This window comes from Rhinolophus hipposideros (genome assembly GCF_964194185.1).
Source record: "Rhinolophus hipposideros genome assembly, chromosome: 12".
NCBI classification, from domain to species: domain Eukaryota; kingdom Metazoa; phylum Chordata; class Mammalia; order Chiroptera; family Rhinolophidae; genus Rhinolophus; species Rhinolophus hipposideros.
Genome location: NC_138058.1, coordinates 37,838,662 through 37,854,734, shown reverse-complemented (window position 1 = coordinate 37,854,734; position 16,073 = coordinate 37,838,662). Strand labels below are relative to the sequence as shown.

Sequence of the window (16,073 nt, the reverse complement as noted above, 5' to 3'; positions counted from 1 at the left end):
TTTTTATATACGTGGAATTTTGAAAAACTGCAGAAAATAAAACTAAGCAAAATAGAATTACTCAGAAAAGAAAAAGTGACTTAAGGTCATTTGGAATTGTTCTCCCAACTGAGGGCCAGAATCTGTTTGCCCCATATTGAGCTGCACAGTTCCCAGAAACAACTCAAAACACCAACTTACTGGAGGCTTAGTATGTTTTATGAAACTGTCTTCAGAAAATAGTGTGATTGACAATTGTAGGGCAAGCAAAGATCTAAACCTTTATTAGCATGTCAATCCCACTCAGATACAGTTTACTTGAAGGTCAAAAATGATGGCTGGTCCAGAACACACTTTTCCATGATCAGGATTACACAACAACAACAACAACAAAATGTTTCTGACATGAGTAGAAAGTCAGTAATCCTGATTCTGGAGAGTACCTTTCCTTTCAAATGGTTATATCATCAAGTAGTTTATTCTTCCACCAAAATCTGGTCCATGTATGTTGCCCCCCTCTTATGAGATTAATAATACTATACAATCACATTTTATGTTTGAAAAGAACCTTTTACAATATCCTAAAAAGTATGTCTATCATTTCATATATCTACTTTCTGAAAGTGGGAATATTATGTACATTATTTACATAGCAACTAAATGGCTGCTCTTTCTAACCGGCTTCTAAATGGTTATAGATGTTACCTTCAATACCATGGTTATGATAATGAACTTGGTTACAATGGAGAGACATGGGGATTTAATTTCACCACACATTTTAAAGAAGAATGACAGTAGGGATTCTTATGTTTTACTCAATTGTTGAATCTGAAAAACAAGATCTGAGAGATGTGTAAGTCATAGAGAGAACCTAATCCTGAAGATAGAACTCATTAGTAAAAAAATTGCATTACTCATAATGATCTCAGAAATAAAACTATGCAGATTGGGGTGAGAGGTGAATTTTAAGTCATTGGCCATATCATAAATTACTAGATATAATTCTTTTGATGGTGAAATAAATTACTGACATGTGAAGTGATTGCTAAAAGCAATATTCAAATTAGTGTTGCTATGATGAAATGATCATTATAGTCCAAGTGCAAATATATAATCCATTATATGTGAGGAATATGCGTGACTTATTTAATAGGTAATTGGTACTGATTTCATAGATTCAAAAAAGAGTTTTGTGAGTAGCAGCTGCTACTCAATAAGAAGCATTATTGCTTCTTAAGATCATGGTATATTTTCTTTATTGTTCAGTCTATAAAAGTTAGAGGAGAGTGAAAATTAGACCAGTTCTATTCACAATACAGCACAGATTTCTAGGCAATGGGTCAATGAGAACTAAAAAATTATGTTTTCATTTTTTTGTCTCCTAAAATTAACTTAAATATTTAGACACTGGCATTTTGGGAATATTTTGTGAATTTTTCATATTATGTTTTTAAATATTTTATTATTCCTTAGGACATAGCATTTTTAAAGATCTTAGTGAAAGCTGGCAGGGAGAAGAAATTATGTTCATCTTGCTTCTGATCATTTTAACAGAATTACACAGTTTGGTCATGGAAAAAAACCTCAAATTTAGGAACTTTTTTTTTTGTATTTTCTTTTTATTTTAGTTATGTGGTATCTAGTTCCCACTAGGACAGAAATTTGGGAATCAATGATTAAAAGAAATTTTGATAACTATGCATAAGTCCCATGTGAAATAGTTATTGTAATGCAATAGTGTCCTCTTAGTTCATATATGTATATTTTTTTCAATATGCAGAAATTTTGCTGAGAATTGATACAAGGTCAATTTTTCTATTAAATATACCTACCCAACTTGTATTTCTTAACAAAAGGGCACAGTTCTCCCAAATACATTTCAAGTCATTTCTGTTAAGTTCTGAAGTTACACAGTTTTAAATCCTTAGAATTATGGTAATTCTATATTTCTCATAAGTAAAACCCACAAAATAAAGTTGTCTAAATAGCAGTACCTTCTACCACTTTTTGATAGCTTGAGAATGTTACACCTTTGCTAAAAACTTAAAAAGTCAGTATTAGTTCTAATTTTCAGGACTTCAGTTTGTTATTTTAATGTTTTCCCTAGTTACAGGTGCATGCTTCAACTTGCCATTGTGGTCATTGTGGTTTGTTTCATTCAGCTTCTTGTTCTATCTGCTTTCTTGAGACTTGGGAAACAGTATTTTTCTGAGTGATTGTACTATATTGTTCCAAATATAAGGCCACCCAGAATAGAAGGCAACCTCCATCTAGAAACAGCTCAAATATGGAGAAAGGCTGGGGGCCCAGAGCCCGGCGGGTCTTGCAGTGGTGGCAAGGGTGCCGAGGAATAGGACGATGCCTGCCCACTCTCCCGGTGAGTGAAGATGAGTCAGCTGCTACATTTGCTTGTGCATAACCAGATGGCCTCTGTTGCTAGAGGAAAAGTTATTCTGGGGGGGTAAGAGGACAAGTCTGTATACACAAAAGAAAGTTGCTGTGTGTCTAAATCTTGGGAGGGAAGTTGGGAGTAGAGTGTTTCCTCTCCTAAACAGTCATCTTCAGTGTTTTGGTTTTTTTCCCCCTGAACCTGAGGGTGAAAGTTGAGTCACTCGAAACACTGGAGAAGAACAAAGGTACCCTGCACCTTTCATGAAAGGGAGTTTGAAAGGTCAGTGGAGATGGATTGTTAGACACCATCAGGTGTCTCCAGCCCAGCCCAGAAAATTGCCCTTTCCATTTGACAGCTGACTCAAGGGACGGGGATGTGCTGTATGATCTCATGTAGCTTGAAATAATCCACCCTGAAGTTGGAAGTCACATTTCCAATTTTATTAAGATTTTCTTGTTTTTAAATTCCCTGTCTGAGCCAGCCAAGTGACCATTTAAACAGACAGGCTTACTGTAATAGAAATAAAGTCCAAGAGACTGTTCAAAATCATTTGTTGTATTTCACTCAGCACATTAAAAAAAAAAATACTTTAGTAAACTATTAGTCAGTCAACTGAGAGTAGGTACTGATTGAACCTAGATAATTCTCCAAGTATTGGTTTGATTCTACTGAGAACATAAAAATCTAGCCTTTTATTTTATAGTAACTAAATCAGATGTGTTTGAATGAGATGCTTGCACAACTTAACCAGACATTTGGTTAATTTTGTGGCCTCACAAAAGTCACATAAAACATGGATCTTGATCTTTCTAGTGATTACTAGTCCCAAGGCTCACAAAGCAAATTTGAAGTACAACTTAAATCCCTAAATAGTAAGTTTTCCTCCATTGTGTAGTTCCTATTGTACCAATTATTTTATTACTATCATTATTATTATCATTAGCATCATTGTTTTAAGGAAGCTTCTTTAATAAAATAACGTTTGTTGTTTTCTGAATAGATAAGTGTAGAAAAGAACTGCCCTTAAGTTTAAACAATGCTAAATTGTCCAGGGATTTGGTTTCGGGAAGCTACCTATCATTGATTTCAGAAATTCCCTTAAACCAAAATACCCTGAAAAATAGAGGCCTGATGTCCAAGCAAAATCACGTTAGGATTAATACGCTTGCCAAGTCTGGGAAGGGAACCTTTGAAACAGAAGGGCTGGGCAGAAAAGGGTTTGAAAGAAAGAACTGGAAGGAGGGTGGCACAGAGCCGGAAATGAGATTACCAGTCAGAGGAAAGATGGTGCTGCAATGGTAGGTCCGAAATAAGAGGTTTGAAGTTAACTGCATAACCTCAGAAGCCTTTTCACAAGAGTTCAAAAGGGTGGTAAATAGTAGGGAAAGAAAGTAATAGAGCACCAGAGCTATGCAGAGAAGAAGAGCTTCCTTTATAACTCCTTTGTTTTGGAGACATTTGATCTCTAATAGAGGAAAAGAAGTGTTCAAAATTTGGTGGTGGGTTTTAACCATCTTTAAACTTCAAATAGTTTTCCTTCTGTTATTTGTATCAGGTACTATTATGTCTGATTTACTGTGAATTACAAATACAGGAAAACAAATCTTACAAATATTTTTTTCTCAGAGAGAGTTGGGGCTATTATAATTGGTTGTCCTCCCCTGCTATTAATTTAATCATTAGTAGCAATGATGGACAGAAACTAGAGAGGTCACCTAAATGTCAGATTCTATGGCTGCTTCTCTCTGTTGGCTTCTGAGGTGGCAAGGATAGCCTTCAAGGACATAAGAAGTGACAGCAACAAGGGAAAGGAGAAGATATTCTAAATTACACAGTGTATACATGATAATTTTTATAAAAATCAATGAGAGTTATCAATTTCTCTAAAAAACATGCCTAAAACTATTGGGAAACTCAACTTATCCTTCCCATCCCTAAAATGCACAACATAGAAACTCTCCTATAGATGCAGGAAAACAAATGTCCCAAACTATAGTTGTTTCTTCCCTTTATTAATCCACACTTGACGCTCCTTCAGTGGTTCCTTCTCAGAGGATTAGATTCACAGGATCAAGATAAATGGAGCAGTTATTAATCTATTAGGCATGAGAAAAATCTGTAGGTTTGTTGATGGACAGAAATTAAAATCTCAGGTCCTCTGTGTTTGGAATAGTCCCGTTAGACTGCCTTTTCTAGAGGGTAGATAACTGCTGTTCCATTTCTTTCCTGATCCCTTAGTCTTTCTCTAAGCAATCCCTAGAAAAAGCCCAGTTTTCATTTTTTCCCCAATTCCTGTATGGGTGACTGACTCTCACAGGTCAAATTAGTAATGCCTAGGTTCTGATTTCTCAGCAATTCAGTTTTAGTGTCGCTAAACTACAAATATGTAATTTCTGATATATTTTGTTTTTCATTTTTAAAATGACTGCAAAATGCTAAATTAGGTTGCAAAATGCTAAATTAGGTTAAATCTCTTTTGAAAATGTTCCCCTATAGGTCTTTCCCTCAAAGGGTTTTATAAGAGACACAGTTTCTCCAATGCAAGAATGTGATGTGTCTGCATTTTCTGAGACATATGGAATATGGCATTTGTCTTGCTGAATGAGCATGTTTAACTCAGCTGTGGAGTAACTCACAAGTTCCCTATTCTTGAGTATCTTTCCGTTTCAAAAATCTCTCTTAAAATGTTCTTAATGGCCAATCCTCATGAGGCACTGCTCACTTTGGTAAATCAGAAATGACACCTGGACGTGCATAGTGATACTTCTTGGTTGGCTTTTCTTACTGGTCAAGCAGCAAGTGTATTCCAATTAACAGGTTGATAGTATCGTAGGACAGGCTCAAAAAAATTAAAAACTAGTTAATTCTCATTTGACAGTGAAATTGAGTATTGAATTACATCTATGCAGTTATAAACGACCTTTGTTTTAATAACAAAGTTGTTGATTTTCTACTAAGGGTTCTTTTAGGTTGTCATCAGGGGCTGATGGGAATAGCAGTTCACCCAACTCTCCAGCTAGCTTCAGTGGACATACCACACCTTCTCAGCAGCCTGAACCGGTGGTACATTCTCTTAAGGTAACCAACTGTGTCCAATCATTTATCCAGAAATTCAGTTGTGTTGTGGTTTGTTTGCTGTAGTACGGTGGTCCTCACAGTCTTGTGTTAACCATAGATACTTTGTTTTTTGAACCCTTGTGGTATAACTTTATCTGATTTTTAAAGTATGATTTTAGTGTTTAAAATTAACAAGGGGTTTGAGTGCTTATGGTTGAATCTCTAGTGTGACCATTTTGTTTTGAGTAATGTGATTCATTATCTGCATCGAAGTTTAAATCTGGTGTGCATGTATATTCATATGTGTAAAATATTGTTATAAGTATTTTATGTGCAATGTTTGTAGCATGGATATCTTCAAATATAGGGAGGTCATCGTTGGCCAGAGGAAGGAAGGTTACCATATTTTTTCTTTCCTTATGCAGTTGATGTATACATTGTGCAACTTACTAAAATAAAATATTGAAATAAGCATAAACCCGCTCTATCCTCCACTAAGTAGAAATTAGGTCTTCAAACTCTAGTTAATGCTCATTTAGAGACTATTAGAAAATAGATATATGGTCTTGTTCATATGGTCTTGTTCATAAAGCTATTTTATTTTTGACTTTTACTTCAGATTCTGCCAATGACTTAAAAAAAGACTTGGCTGAAATTTATCATTTAATTTTCTTTACCAATAATGAGCTTCCCAATAAATAATAAGCACCATACGTAAAATTAATGGTAAGTGACAAGCAAGCCATATAAATATCTAAGAGAAGAAACTGATGCAGGTAATAAAAATCATCTTAAAATTCAGATAGTTCCTTGAAGTTTTATCAGTTTCCAAGTATGAAACGTGTCCTTCATATTATGTATAATTCCTAACATGTAGCCTTAGTGAAACTTTGAGCCCTGAAGTAGGTCAAATGCTTCAGTCCTGCCTTGCCACATGAGTTTCACAACTTTTCTAAAACTGTTTTTGTTTCAGAATGTTTTATTAACAGCCTGCAGATGCATTCTTTTGGAGTGGGCCACACTTTCCCTGGCATGCATTAAGAAAATCAGTAGATGAGAACTTCAAAATATTTGATTTGAGTATGATTTGGTTGTAGCAGGAGATTTAGCTCCCTCATTATATTTTGTTGTAACTTCGATTAAACGAGTGTGCTTTTTCCAAGCATACACTGCTGATAAGGGAAGGTAGCAGAACCTTGCTTGTGGCCAGGGGCAGTGCACTGGACTGGGGTAACTCACAAAGTGGGCAATGGAGAGGAATCCTTGGGAAGGCACAACAGAATGAGGGGTGCTGCCCTCCATCTAGTGGGTGCCAGTTTATCCACTGATGAACATCTTGCTTTCTGCAACAGCATTTGAATGCTGTTTAACACGAATGGCATGTTAAACATGCTGTTACTTTAGCATGAACTAGGTAGGTTCTAGCTGTTTGAAAAACATTTTAGAAATGAAAAATGAGAGCATGGTTTCAATCCTATAGCGTTAGTGTCTGTACATACTCCCAAAGCAACACATTGCTCTGCTTTTCATACTGAAAGCTGATTTGGCCTGTTGCCTTATTAAATGGCAAGTGCAGTTTGACTCAGAGCAGTATAGCGGGTCGCACTGCAATCTTTCCCCCATTTCTCAATGCAGCTGGGTTAGTATGGCCTAACAGGAAGGGAAGGGCAAGGAAGAGTCTTCAATTTTCTCTGAATTCATTCTCCAATTTTCATATAAAATTTTATCTCGAGAGGAAGATATTATGTTATCAGGACACACACATGTCCTCAACTGGCAGATGGGTAATACTGAGCAACTGAAGTATCTTTATTGGATAACTGGAGGTTTTGAATACAGAATGTGTTTACTTCCCTGAGTTAACTGTGTCTGAAACAGAAATATGTGCAAACATAGCCTATGGGAAGAAATGTAACCACTCAACATGTTTTGTTTTGGAAAGCCCAGTATTCTAGAGCTGATTTATGTCATAAGATTTTTCTATTCTGAATGGAATAATTAGAGCCATGGCTCAGTTTCTCATCTGTTGATATATATCCCAAAAATCTGTAGGGTTTAATAAACTTTGGTCATGGTTGAGGTGAGGGGGAAGGTGGGAAGTGTTGTAAATCACTGAGAAATTAGCTCACTTATAATAACACCACATTTTTCTTGCTTTAAAATTCATAATTGGAGCTTCACTTCATCTAGGAGAAATTAACTGACTTGAAATGAAGCACACTTCTCCAAGGTGCATTATAAATTGAATTTGTAGGTAAATGAGCTTGTTCCAAGAGTTCTTTAAGTTTCCTATGAATATTCACTGAGCATAGTCAATGATTTCCCTTAAGAATATAAACTGACTCTAATCTGAGTTAACCAGGTGAGGCTTTTATTCACTACCGTGTTTCCCCGAAAATAAGACCTAGCTGGACAATCAGCTCTAATGCGACTTTTGGAGCAAAAATTAATCTAAGACCCGGTATTATATATTGTATTATATTGTATTATATTGTATTATATTATATTATATTATATTATATTATATTATATTATATTATGAGACCCAGTCTTATACTAAAATAAGACCAGGTCTTAGATTAATTTTTGCTCCAAAAGATGCATTAGAGCTTATTGTCCGGCTAGGTCTTATTTTCGGGGAAACACGGTACCGCCATAGCCTATGTTAAAGAAGTAGTATGTACATAGTAATAATAGCTAGAAGTTTTAAGTTAACCAGAGAGTAGTTTGTGAATTAGAGTATTCATGACAGGGTTGAACTCTGGTGAATATCAGTGTCATCTCTATCTGTTCACTTGACATGAAGGTCCTACTTCATGCTTCAGTCATTTATTTTGGCCTGTTCATTGGTGGTAATGCTCAGGTGACACCTTTAGGTGTGGCCATGAGCATTGAATATGAGGACAACAGAACAGGGAGTTTAGCAGGGTTGATTCTACAGGAGCTTTCAGGAAAAGGTTTTTTGTTGTTGTTGTTGTTGTCTAATGCTACGTTAAAAATGCTTTGATTATAAGCTGATATAGAGAAAAATAACAAACCGCACTCGAAGCCAAACTTTTGTCCCCTTTTGTACTATAGAAAGTATTGACATGAAAACTTTACAGACATTTTTAAAGCAATATTATTTTCAGTCTATTTAGTGGTAACTTAGAGAAATGGAATCTAATTTAAAAACATCTCATCCCGATACTTTGCTCTAATGAAAAATATTTAAAGTGCTCCCCAAATATTTTTACTATAAGGAGGCAGTGTTTTTTGTTGCTACTATCAAAGAGCCATCTGCATATTACATTCCTAACACTGAGAATGTCCAGGCAAGTACTGTGAGGTCGGGAGTGTTAATGTTAACAAAAGTTCTTATGTACATATTCCTGGGTTCTGATCAGTTTCACTTGTCACTGTCATCTTTTCTACAGGCCATGTCTACATATCATTTGGACTGTTTGGTGTATAATTAATTATATTGCTCATCTTCACAATGGAGCAAGAATTATCGACTGTCTCCAAATGGTGGACACAGTCAGGTTATCTTAATGACCCAATTAACTAAGTGCATCTAATTATTTTAGACATTAATGAATTGACTCTTAGTGATGCAATTTATTGCTGTTAACGGCCATCTGAAGATCAAGCAGAGTTGATTCCAAATAGTTTTCACAACAATCAGCTATTTAAAAAGGTTTTGACATATATGTATCCACTCTGATATGCAGACATGGAGAAAACTAAAGGTTTTACAAAGTGGAGCTCCTTGATGGTTTTATTCATAACTAATAAGTTTTTCTCCATGTGAAATTTGCTTTTTTTCCCCAACAAATCCAGGTCTTGGATGTTCAGGAAACTATAGATCGTCAACAGGGTAAAGAGTATGAACATGACCTTAGTGAGACAGAAAAAGCTATAGTCAGAGAAATGTGCAATGTAAGTTTAATGTGCTTTGTTGTGTATTCTGTGTCGAAAGCCTCATTACAGCTTAGTTATTGCTTTATGAATACCTATTTTTTAAAATGCTGGTCAAATGCCTTTATATTTTTATTTGAAAAGAAAACCTACTCCCTTTGTTCTTATCTTTAATATATCTTGTTGGAGTTTTATTAACACAATACTCATGTTATAAAATATTCAGGTAAGCAATAATTACCAAATTCTATATTCCAAAATGAATTATGAAAGTATCTAAATAATAAATTTATTGTCTAAAATGAGTTATTAGTTTTGATAAAATAAATGGGTTTCTATTTCATACTTTTAAGAAGTTCCTTAAAAATCACTGTTTAGAAACCTCTGATAAAGAAAACACAGACTTCTTCCCATTTATTTGTAATTATACTTAGGGAAAAAAATCATCTTAATAGGTAATATTCTTGGTTCTTCATGTATATGTGTGCTTTATGTCATGTGACCTAGTATCTTTACCTTTCAGTGGTTGACACAAGCTCAGAAAATAGTAAGAGGAGATAGATATGAACTTAAGAGATAGTTAGACACACAGAAATCTATCTATGAAGTCAGAGGAATTCAGTAAAAAAAGTTGACATTAGACACACAGAAATCTATCTATGAAGTCAGAGGAATTCAGTAAAAAAAATTGACATGCTATTTTCATGATGCATATCTTATGTAATCATTAATGTGATTTGGATTTTATTAATCCCTGACTAAATTCTAATTTTTTGAGTAGTATGCTTAGATGTATCACTTAATCAAGAATATAGTGGTGAAGCTGATTGAAAAAGCTAAATAGACTGCACACATTTGTTAAAAGCAAAAATCATGGCAGATTATATTAAGGACTGGTTTTTTAATTGGCTTTATATTTTACTTTCTCCTCATATTCTTTGTCTACTAGGATATAAAAAATGCTTAGAAATCCCCTCACGCTTTAGGTTATTAGTATCAGATATTCTCACTTAACGTACTTATCAACCTCTTTGAAGTCTTCCTGGAATCCAGTAAATGTTACATAGTAAGTCCCGTGGGCATTTTATATTTGCCAGGAAAAGAGTTTTAGTTTCCTGCTTGCTTGTGTTGTGGCTGTTTTTTTGTTTTTTTTTTCATTTCTGCATATATGTTTTTGTCTGTTTGCAAAAGGTCATTTTAGATGGCATCATTTCCTAGATGCATCACTGTTCACCTTCTGTAGCTTTTTCAATGTATTTCCCTCAGATAAATTTAAAAAATTGAGCCACACACCTAAGAATGCCTGCCTGTTTCTTCTCATCTGTTGACTATGGAATGAGAAAGTTAGACATTAGGAACTATAGAACTAAAAGGGCTCATCCTCTAAAGGGTTGTATTTGGAGCTCCTTCATAATTCAGATATCTGAGTTTTACCATAGACTATGGATGATTGTATAGGAACAACTACTGGGTAAGAAGACCCCACACTCGGTTTATGTTTGATAAAAAGAAACCTCCTGAAATTAGTCAATGACTAAAATTACTTGTTCAAATTGTTCTCTAACCAACAGTGAAGTTAGCAGGAGTATACTGAAATCTCCCATAAGGACTAGCTCTTTCCACTTTCTCAAGTGTGGTAAATCTGGGAACTTCCATACTCTTTCCTGAAGAATGACAAGCTATGCATCTTACAGAGGGGATACTCTCCATTATGCCTAATGACAGAATTTCTGTAAAGAAATGCCAGGATTGTTTCTTGTCTCTTTTTCATAAATGATTTCTAGACATTAGAAAATCTTAATCACAGAGGAGACCTACTAATGGACTGACTCTTGGTTAGTTCATTTTGATCTTTTTGTTTGCCTGCATTTTCATGAAAACAAGAACTTGTCCTCCTTGTTTACCTTTAAAAGTTCTCTAGGACACCTTTTCTATGTGTCCACTTTTGTCTTTGATCCCCAAAATTTGAGAAAAAATACAAGCCAGCCCAAATATGATAATTAGCACTCTTATATTTGGAAACTATCTAAAAACCAAGAGAAAAAACTGTTGAACTAAAATGTTTGTCACCATTATGAATTATATGAACATTGAAAATAGTGAATAGTGGAGAATAAATATTTTTATTTTCAAGACATTTTCATAGATAACTAATTTCTTACAATTTTAGCTAGTTTCTGAAACCTATTAGAGAAACTATGCTTTTATAATAATGTCACAGAAATATAAAGGTTTCTCATAATGTGAGATCAGTTATAAGACTCAGCTAGAACTTAATAGAAGTTTTGCCTCAGTTCCTGGTATTGCTCCTGAAGAAAGTTGTTGACATCTATCCAATGAAAAGACTGTTACTCAGAGCAGTGTCATGTTGATTAGTAAGTATGGAGTGCTCTTATTCTCTTCCCACACTGTGCCACAGACATATACTGCCCTCTAAGAAATAGTAAATCTTTTTGTAGTAATGGTTTTATCTTAGGTTTGTCTGTTTCATTCTTACAAATTCCCTGAGAACAGGTGAAATTCGTGACTGGTCATCTAGGCCACAATCTCAGACACCGCCCTATTCTGCTCTTTTAGTTCACGGGTTACTACTCTATATTCATGTAAGCATCACTGGCTGATTTCAGGCTTCTCTTGAATTTCCTTTCACCAGAGTGCGCTCAGGATTAAAGCTCATTGCCTTCTACATTTGAGTACTTGAAGAGGGTTGCACTTTTGAGTTCTAACCATCTCATGCTTTGTGTCTACGGGTATGATCCTTTGAGGTTTTCCTATCCTCTGCTTCTAAACCAGAAATTTAAAGTGTTCGGGGTGGATGTAATTGTATATATCTTGTTTCCCCGAAAATAAGACGTAGCTGGCCTATCAGCTCTAATGCGTCTTTTGGAGCAAAAATTAATATAAGAGCTGGTCTTATGTTAAGATAAGACAGGGTCTTATATAATATTGGACCGGGTCTTATATTAAGTTTTGCTCCAAAAGATGCATTAGAGTTGATGGTCCAGCTACATCTTATTTTCAGGGAAACACGGTATATCCCTTGGCTTTCTGATTAGGTGTTTGTACCTCTTCTCAGTCAAGAAATGAGACTCTCCTATCTCCCTTCTGTATAGTTTGAGCTATCCATTGCTATATCATTCCTTTCCAAAGAGTTAAGGACTGTAACTACAACTCCCTTCCAATATGATAAGACATTTCTATAACATAATAGTGTCTGCTAAAACAGGGAGATTAATAGTTACATTGACTTACAAATAAAGGTAGACAGAACTTTATATTCTTACTAGGTTTCCATGGAATATCTATTCTAAAGGAAAAAAGAAACGGTCTATGAATAATTGATGAACCAACTGGTTTTGTGTTCATGTTAGAGCCATGTAAATTTTTGTGGAATTAATCAATCTGAACATAACCCTTATAGTGAAACACACTAGGAGGGTTATGACTGTTACTGTGTGTGTGTGTTTGTACACAAGTATGGCTTCCAATTAATGTTAGTATTTCATTGAATTCAGTTGTTTTACTGTATACTTATTCTTAAATTAAGAATATAAATGTAAAGTAAAACACCTGATTTTTTTATATTGTAATAGTATGGTATATTATGTTACAGTATAGTATAGTACAGTATGGTATATTATGTTCTATAACACCTTTGCTGTTGTCCCTCTAATATGGCTCAATTTTTAACGTTGTATTTGTATCTATTTCAGTGATTCTTGATTTTATTCTTATCTTCTCCCTGCATTTGGATGCTTTCTATTTTGGTAATCCGAGAGATCATATACTTGGTATACTAAGACTTATGATGACTGAGGCCCTCACTCTGCAGGAAAAGCCAGGGAAATTTACTGGTGGCCCTAAAGCTATTAGCTCAGGACTTAAATAGCTCAAGATCAAAGACTTTTCTTAGTGGTTTAAACATTTTGATATCCCTGTTATAGATGTGTAATATAGGAACCAGGATGATTTTGTTTAGGGATTCTGAATTCCAGCTACACATTAGAATCATACTGGGAGCTTTTAAAAAATACCTATGCCTGAGCTTTATCTCAACCAACGCAGTCAATCTCCAAGGGTGGCAGTTACTATTTAAGGGTCCTCAAAGTGCATAGTGTCCAGCTATTGCCGAGTATCACTCATATAACTACAGTAAGTTGGCACATTACTCTTTAATTTTGACCCTGGTTGCTCACAAAGTTAAGTGGTCTCATCTACTGAGCAGTGCTGGTGAGTTAGAAGCTTGCATCACATTTTGTTTGTGTTTGAGCTCATTCATGTGGATATTTTGTCTCTTGTCTTCACATTCCTCTTTGCCCCTCTCATAGATTTCCTTTTCAAAGAACACACCCATCTTTTTTGTGCTAGAGGACAATTAAGATTTTTTTTTTTTTTTTAAAGGTTGTGTGGAGGAAACTTGGAGATGCTGCAGGTTCGTGTCCTGGAATTAGGCAGCATTTGTCTGGAAACCAGTACAAAGGACCAATGTGAGAAACTCTCAAAAACATGAGATCACCACTGCCAGAGAGGTAAAAGAAGAGTGGATTTCCACAAATCTGAACTCATGGAGTGATTGTACATGGCACATATTTTCCCTTTAGTGTAACTAAAGCTGTATTTTATGTCTCTCGCTTTGATGTCCACAACAGTCACTTTTGAACAAGGTAGCTTTGAAAATCACCATTTTGGTACCAATATTTTCATTAGAACTAAAATGTTTTTGACTCCTCAGATCTAAGACTATAATTGGGAAACATGCATCATTGGAAAAGTCCAGTAGAGCCTCCATGGTTTTGATAGAGCTGACTTTAATGGTGGGAGTTTTTTTTACCATGTTCTATTAAAGATGGGAAGCTGGAAGACACCTCTCCTTAAGTTTGAGAATTGAGTACCTATTTTTCATATTTTAATCCACAAAGTACTAGTTCCTGATACATAATTTAGATGCAAGATAAGATTAGGTTTCTGGGGTTTTGTTTTGAGGTGCTAAAAATACCATATAAATTCTCCTTACCAGATGGTAGCAAGAATTTATAGAGTGCTTATCAGAGTACCATTTCTTTCAAAGGATCAAAATGTATATTTTCTTTTAAGCTTATTCATAAAGACATCTTGGGGACATGTCAACCTTTATTCCTTCAGTGTATCCATTGATGTTAATATTAACAATTTCAATTAAAAAATAAGCAAAACAATTTTTCTAAGTGTTTTTGACTGTGAGATGTCTATTTCTACAATATAGTTTCTAGACATGCTGTTATATTTAATAAACTTCATGTAAACTTTAAGATATTGCACTGCATTTATGAAAAAGCTTTCTTTGTCTACGCAGCTATCTAATGGTTTATGAAACTGACGCATGTCCTTCATTGAAGCTAAAATCTTTGTTCAGACTGCTTGAGGTTTGAAAAAGAGGTGTGCTAGCTTTGCTTAGTTTCATATTTTTGGTATATATATGTATATATATGTGTGTGTATATATATATATATATATATATATTAGACTGTGTGTATTGGAAATGCTATGATAGGTATTTTGTGTTTATTCTAATGCAATGATAGTTCCTTGTATGAATGTGCAAGAGGCCTGTGACAGAATGCTAAGTTTTTACTGTAGTTTATAAAAAGTAGGAATGCAACAATTCCTAGTTTTCAGATTTCTAAATTACTCAGATTTGATTCATAGCAGATACTCTGGTGGTGTTTTTAAATGGGCTCATTACATAGTGTATTAATTGCCATTGTGCAAGGAATTTTGTTATACTTTTAAAAATGTTATTGTGATGAAAAATAAGCCCTCTGCTTTCAGAAAGTGTTTGAGTTAATTTACTATAGAATAATCTCTAATTATTGTAATTGGGTTACCATTTAAACCAATCTTTCTTTTAAAATGTTATATATTTTTAAAATATTACTACTCTGTAAAAGAAAATTGCTTGCTATATTTACACCTTCTCTTGTGAGAAAAGCTTTCGTCCTTAAATTGTTGTATTCCTACACTCTGAAGACATTTAAAATAAGCTTTTGTGCCTGCAGTAGAGCCTGCAGAAGCTAATACAAGAAACACTGGTCTTTTGACAAAATACTTGTGTAAATTTTGATACTGTATTAAAACTATTTTTTTAAAGTTCCGCATAAAATTGAGTATCAAGTATATGTGTTCATCTTAGCAATGGTAATAAATAATTTAATCTCACAGTGTTTTTTTCTTGAGATTTCTAATAGTCACTAAATATTAAGTATCATAATACTGCTGTATGATGATAATGATAGTAACACAGATCATGAGCTGCACAGATGACTTATCTTAAATATAAAACAAAGGTATGTTTTAAATATGCTTATAAGGGATTTAATATTTAGAGATTCAATTCACACCATTCTCTATTATAATGTAGTCAAAATTGTAGCGTAAGAATATTTTAAAATTAGTTATACGATCTTCATTTGTTTCAATAGTGTTTAAAATTATTTTTGAATCATCAGAGGAAATTTACTACAGGGGAAATACTAAAATGAAAAACACCCTCAGTATTTAGAAGCTTATATAACTAAGTCATAAATTGGAAAACACATGCATGATCGGAGAACACATATACTTCTTGGAAATTACTAATAAGGTGGTAGAATAAGGCTTCCTACACTTAGCATTAGCCCTAACATTTAATGACACAATAGATGAACAGCCCAGAGCCTGAATCTTGCTATCACCTACTGTATTTATCAATAAAAATAAGTGGTACTGT

At 34.4% G+C, this 16,073-nt stretch overlaps 1 protein-coding gene across 7 annotated transcripts in view; it reads left to right on the top strand.

Annotated features, from left to right (window-relative positions):
• Positions 1–15,523, top strand: part of CCDC85A (coiled-coil domain containing 85A) — a 176,991-nt gene extending 161,468 nt beyond the window's left edge. For 2 of the 7 annotated variants that reach the window (XM_081068071.1, XM_081068070.1), the window contains one exon: positions 13,730–15,523. In XM_081068071.1, the coding sequence (XP_080924197.1) occupies positions 13,730–13,779 (50 nt within the window). In that variant the 3' untranslated portion in view covers positions 13,780–15,523. Of the gene's footprint in view, positions 1–2,221; positions 2,357–5,329; positions 5,450–9,250; positions 9,350–13,729 lie in introns of all 7 variants that reach the window. The other 5 variants (XM_081068065.1, XM_081068067.1, XM_081068066.1 and 2 more) reach the window with 5 other exon arrangements.
• Positions 15,524–16,073: the final 550 nt, after the last annotated feature.